This window comes from Physcomitrium patens, chromosome 16 (genome assembly GCF_059467195.1).
Source record: "Physcomitrium patens ecotype Gransden chromosome 16, ASM5946719v1, whole genome shotgun sequence".
NCBI lineage: Eukaryota > Viridiplantae > Streptophyta > Bryopsida > Funariales > Funariaceae > Physcomitrium > Physcomitrium patens.
In genome coordinates this window covers 9,785,743-9,791,742 of record NC_143425.1, presented here as the reverse complement: position 1 = coordinate 9,791,742, position 6,000 = coordinate 9,785,743, and the positions used below count along the sequence as shown (strand labels likewise).

Below are 6,000 nucleotides of genomic sequence, written 5' to 3'. Positions count from 1 at the left end.
AAAGGCTGTGCAGGATTGCCAGTGCGGGAAAGCCTATTTAGCCATACCTGAGATGCCACAGGGCGAGCAACACCCCGATGCATGGCGCCAGTGTGAAAAGGAAAAATGAACTCGGATGCACAGTACCAGTGTGAAAGGGGAAATTCTCAACTTCCATACGTGGTTCCAGTGTGAAACGGGATGTGAAGGGCATTCAGGAGGAAAGGAAACCAAGGAAACGGTTGGTCTTCTTCTTCTTCTGCTACCTCCCCCTCCCTCTCCCCTCTTACTTGCTCCTCCCCCACCATCTTCATCTCTTGCGCCACCCTGCCACTCCTGCTTCTTGCACCTGCTGCTGCTGCCTCGTGCTTCACGCTAACTCATGGAGGAGCATCCAAGGGACGAAGGAAAGGAAGAAGGAGCCAAGGTGGAGGAGGAGGAAGAAGAAGAGGAAGAGGAAGAGACCGAGGAAGAGGAGGGGAAGATGTTGGAGGCTCCAGCCGGGACCCATGTGTGCAACATGCATGACAAGGAGGACGAGGAGGAGGGCGCCGCTCCTGACGCGAGCAACAATATTGGGAAGGAGGTGAAGCTGCTCAAGAATGGTGGTGTTGTGAAAAAGCTCGTTCGACATGGCACGGATCCATCACCCGAGACCCCTCTCTTTGGGGATGAGGTTACAGGTTCGTACTTGCGTGTGTTTGTGTGTCTAGTTTCTTTTTGACAAGTTGTGGGAGTGTTAACGGCTTCAGGTGGAGTTGGGTCTCACGCGTTGGTCCATTCTCTCTCTCTCTGCTAGCGTTTTAGTTTTAGAGAGGTTGATGTGAATTGATGTGAGTGGTTCTTTGGGTTCTTGGTTGCAGTGCATTATACGGGTTCATTGCCGGACGGCACTGTGTTCGATTCAACTCGCGACAAGGAACCTTTCACTTTTAAATTAGGAGTGGGTAAGTGATATTCTTGCTTTGTTTCTTGTAATTGAGATGGACCCTCGCAGGAGATGCAGGTACTGGACAAGCCAGTAGTGTATGTACCAGGCGGGTAAAACTCATCACGCTTCGAAAGATTCGGTGTTTTTGATGCAGGGCAGGTGATTAGAGGATGGGATAAGGGCGTGAAGACGATGAGAAAGGGCGAACAAGCCATATTTACGATTTCACCCGATTATGCGTATGGAAAAGGGGGTCAACCACCCGCGATTCCCCCGGACACAAAACTCACATTCGACATTGAGTTGCTGTCGTGGTGTAGTGTCAAGGATGTGACCAGAGATGGAGGCGTTATGAAGAAAGTCGTTCGTGAAGGAAAATCGTGGGAGAGGCCGAAAGAGGCTGACGAAGTCAAAGGTGAAGTTCTTATTTCCTACAAATATTGCACTTTTTTAGAACCTTGTGATTGTTGTGGACGTTCCCCTTCTTTGTAAATGCTCCTGTAGCCGTTGATTTTCCTTGAAGCGAATTAAATTTACCATCCGATTGTGATTTTTGACTTGCAGAACTTATGCTTGAGTGATTGAGTCCATTGTATGTTTGAGTGTCGTCACCTTGCTGCTTTTGCCATGGAATTCCTTTTCATGATTAATGTCGACTGATATTTATTGCATTATTGCCAGTGAAGTACGAGGCGAAGTTGGTGGATGGTACGGTTGTATCGAAGTCTCCAGAGGAGGGGTTGTATTTTTTTATAAAAGATGGTACGCTTCAGTATTTAGAACCCCTCAGGTAGTCATTGAACTGCGTTTGTGGCCTAATATGATCTTGTGACTCTATTTGACAGTATTCAATTTTTTACTTTCAGGATTGTTTTGCCCTGCTATGGCCCATGCCGTGAAGAGTATGAAGAAGGGGGAGGGGGCTGTTTTGACCATCCAACCCGAATGTAGGAGAATTACTAACCGTTGCTCCTTTGTATGAGTTTTTTTTCTCGTGTTCTCTATAAATCGTGCAACTTCTCTCAAAAATCTATCCGGTAAGAAAGACAACGCGAATAATAGAAACATTATTCTGTGGATGCAGATGGTTTTGGAATAAAAGGTAGGGAAGGTATGGACTCTGAGGGAGCTGTACCTCCAAACGCCACACTTATTATGGACCTTGAGATAATGGGATGGAACTCGGTGGAGAAAGTGTCGGACGATGATAAGGTAGTGAAGAAAATAACAAGGCAAGGAGAGAGCTACGAGAAGCCCAATGATGGAACGACTGCGACTGGTATAAATCTGTCCTTTCTGAGTGCTTGATAAACATTCAGAAAATAATTATCGCATTCTTTTCGAAATTAAGATGATTGTGGAAAGATACTTCTAAAACAATGTTGCTTTGCTTGCAGTCAAGTGGATCGGTACTCTATCAGATGGGACGGTTTTTGAAAAGAAAGGGTTCGATTCGGAAGAGCCCTTCACAGTGGTAATTGATGAAGGTACGGCGCAGTCTATCAAATAACTCTTCGTGGCACACGTGAGTGGTGATGTTCGAGTCTCCTAATTTCTATCTTTATGCGACTGCACTGTACATTTTTTATCTGGTTGGGATGTTTTACAGGTCAAGTTGTTCCTGGTTTGGATGAAACTTTCGCTAGCATGAAGAAGGGGGAGATTTGCATTGCTACAGTTCCTTCCGAATACGGTTACGAGGGAGAAGAGAAACAGTGTGACTTGGCGGTTGTTCCGGCCAACTCCACTCTAACTTACGAAGTTGAGATGGTCAGCTTTGTGAAGGTATTATACATTTCATTCTCTGACGGCTGTTGTAGAATTTCAACCAGGGGTGCTGAGAATTATGAGTTTTGAGAATTCTCCGCATTCCTAGTGGAACATGTCATTGACATTCTTAAGCAGGATGGCCTCTTTCTATTGCCACCTGATTACCTACTTTTCCATCTAGATGGCCCTTGGGCTACAAAATCACCTCCTTAGATTTCGAATTGATTTTCCGGGAATCTAAGATGCACACGCTGTCTACGTGCTGGGATTATGGGCCACTTTAACAGTGTCTTAAGAATGTATGCACAGGAGAAAGATTCTTGGGACTTGGATGGACCCCAGAAGATTGTCATGGCTGCAAAGAAAAAGGACCAGGGCAATGAACTGTTCAAGCAAGGAAAACTGTTACATGCTTCTAAAAAGTATGAAAAGGTAGTCTTAATGTCTCTTGTGGCCCTTGGTTACGTAACAATCAAATGCCCTTCTCCTTATTGATGGAGCAACCACTACTCATGTTGACAACGATGTCTCTGATCTATACGTAGGGAGCGAGATACGTAGAATATGACACGGTTTTTGCCGAAGGAGACGAGAAGAAAAAGGCTTTGAACCTGAAGAAACTTCTGAAGTTGAATGATGCAGCTTGCAAACTCAAAATAGAAAGCTTTCCAGAAGTGGTTGAATTGACTACCAAGGTCTTTGCTGCTGAATTATTCCCTCTTGAATTAGCGCAGTATTCTAACTTCATGGAACTCACTGTTGAAGTCAACTTTCACCAAGAGTGGTGAATTGTTGCAGGTTTTGGAAACAGATTCTATGAATGTGAAAGCTCTGTACAGGAGGGCTCAAGCGTATACGTCAATGATGGACCTTGATTTAGCTGAGCAGGACATCAAAAAGGCGTTGGAAATTGATCCTGAGAACAGGCATGTCGTTGTCTCTTTCTCAATTGCAGTTGAGATTTTTAATTTCATTAACTTCGTCCGAATCAAGTTAGCCTTCTTTCCTCGAAGATTTTCAAAGTCTTCATGGTGGAAGAAGTTCCCACTCTCAAGATATTGTAGATGAAGCACCCCTAGAAATGACAACTTGTTAGGTCAAAAGTTTGTATAGTATATGATTTTAAACGTGGATTTGTGCAATGCAGGGATATGAAGTTGGAGCAGAGGAAGTTGTCCCAAAGACAGGCAGCGCATCGAAGAAAGGAAGCTAAGCAATACGGTAACATGTTCGATCGACTGAGAAAAATGGAAGAAAAAGAGTTAAAGCAAAGTGAAGTAGGTTTGCCTGATCAAATGCAAGAAAATGTGTTACAAGAAAATTCTGCCCAAGAGAATCCAGTACAACCATGTTCTGAAGTTTCGGTACAGGGATAGCACTAAAACGTCTCTCTATATCGCGTGGATTCGATCAAATATGGTAGGCAGAAGAGGACTCATATAGGAAACAACAGGTGAAAATTGCGTAATCACTGACAGTTTTCACATACACAAAGGCGAACAGGGTTAGTAAAGATGCGAACCAGCTCACTTGTCCACTGACGTCATCACAAGCGCGGAAAGTTTATTCACATTCTACCATCCTCAGCAATTATAGTTCTCAATAAGTTTGCCTCGGCAATGTTAATTTGGCTACTGATTCGAGCAGTCAGATGTTCATTTTACTAAAGTGATCTGTTGTGATACTGAAGCCAAGTTTTGCAAAAATCCGACAACATAGCTTTACAAACAGTGCGAATATCTGATATGAATCTAAGACTGCTCGCAAAACTTTCATCATGGAATCTAATAAAGGTAACTTTACAGCGATGCAGATGAGATATAGGAAAGCTTAGAGAGAAGAAATGGGACTGAAGAGTAGACATTGTGACGAACTTAGTCAAAATATGCCCCGAGCGTTTACAAACAGTTTTTTTACAGAAAGAAAAATAGAAAATAGGATACTTCCACAACGCACACTTAGCTTGAAAATTACCGTAGTTGTCAAAACTCGTTGGTGTAATCTCACATGCGATATGCAGAACAGCACACATTTACCATTAAGAACTGAACAAGTTAACATTCATTAAGTGGGTTTTTAAGAGGATAGTGAATCCTTAAAGTCCATGGAAAAGCATAAAAATAGAGTGTATTTTGCCATCGATCTCGAAAAATGATATATATATTCCAGGGTGAACTTCGAGCACCCAGAAAAGACCATTGATAGCACAAATGTAAGCTGGAAGAAGCTTTCAACGTAAGCTAACTTAAGGCTATGACCTCTTTCGTGGCAAACAGGCTCCTCTTCCTCAATGGCTGGAGAGTCATCTGCAGATCCCACAATCCCAGAGCTTCCAATGTCAGTGCGGGTCTCACATTTCTTACCCGCGTCGTAAATCATGAACCATTTTCACGGCCTGCAATGTTCTCACGTGCACCTTCATCATCATCTTTATATCGCACTTCACGAAAGTAGGTTAATTATGTTGCTGGTTGAAGGAATTCTTCTTGAATTTCATCCTGGACACCAAGCTTCCACAACTCTGAACAATCTAACATCGAAGTATATTCTGGTGGATTTCCTTGCGTTATGATAAGAGCAGGCCAAAATTGTGGCTCTCTCCAACACTAACCATTGGCTGTTACGCTTCGCGTTCAACACACTGCTAACTATCTTTGCATACAGTTCCATGCAGCTCTGCTCTTGGCAACGCAGTGCCTCTGCACCTCAATTCCATGTGGAACTTATTAGTGCGCCAACTTCAGATCACTTGTTCAATGATCGACTGAAGCTAACCATGCCCCGAGTGACAAGGTACTTTAATCGCACCGGAGTAACCATGAATATCTTGCGGCAGGGCTTGAAATTCAAAAAAAATACTGTGAAATAGTTAAACGTGCATCCTCAGAACTATGGTTGCACAAAAGAGGTAACAAAGCCAAGAGAATGCCTGGGAGTATGTCCGACAGTATGAATGTTGATTAAAGATAGACGGCATCCTGGTATGAAATTTAACCTCAGTAATTTAACTCATCAACTGATACAAAAAAGAACCGTTAACTCTTATCTAATCTACTGGAATGAGTATGCAAACTTCACTGTATTACACGAAGTGGTGATACACATATATACCTTTCTGAACCGAGAGAGAGGACGGATGAATGATATATTGTGGTAGAGATGAACAGTATAGTTGAACACTTTGTCCACATTACTTTATCATCCAACATCAACCATGACAGCATTTCCGCTGCATCCTACGAGGACCTCATACCTACTTCAAAATATAGCACATTTTGTCTAGATACAGTATAATCTTATGCTCTTCATACGCACAAATT

The 6,000-nt window shown here is 43.0% G+C and overlaps 1 protein-coding gene across 2 annotated transcripts; it reads left to right on the top strand.

The window, feature by feature from the left end:
- Positions 1-242: 242 nt before the first annotated feature.
- LOC112293569 (70 kDa peptidyl-prolyl isomerase) lies at positions 243-4,744 on the top strand. Of its 2 annotated transcripts, XM_024543157.3 has the most exons (12): positions 246-662; positions 843-926; positions 1,065-1,325; positions 1,592-1,672; positions 1,777-1,857; positions 1,995-2,189; positions 2,308-2,397; positions 2,520-2,695; positions 2,990-3,112; positions 3,226-3,375; positions 3,479-3,606; positions 3,828-4,744. In XM_024543157.3, exons 1-12 carry the CDS (start codon positions 362-364, stop codon positions 4,054-4,056), a joined length of 1,899 nt encoding a protein of 632 aa, XP_024398925.1. In that variant the 5' UTR covers positions 246-361; the 3' UTR covers positions 4,057-4,744. The 2 variants fall into 2 exon arrangements, with proteins under 2 accessions (XP_073396039.1, XP_024398925.1); XM_073539938.2 differs by lacking the exon at positions 3,226-3,375 and having other exon boundaries at positions 243-662.
- Positions 4,745-6,000: the final 1,256 nt, after the last annotated feature.

Excerpts from the sequence above, each read along its gene's own strand:
- LOC112293569 (XM_024543157.3), top strand. The coding sequence starts at position 362 with ATGGAGGAGCATCCAAGGGACGAAGGAAAGGAAGAAGGAGCCAAGGTG. Across the intron at positions 663-842 it reads CTTTGGGGATGAGGTTACAG|TGCATTATACGGGTTCATTG; the intron begins GTTCGTACTTGC and ends TCTTGGTTGCAG. Across the intron at positions 3,113-3,225 it reads CTTCTAAAAAGTATGAAAAG|GGAGCGAGATACGTAGAATA; the intron begins GTAGTCTTAATG and ends ATCTATACGTAG.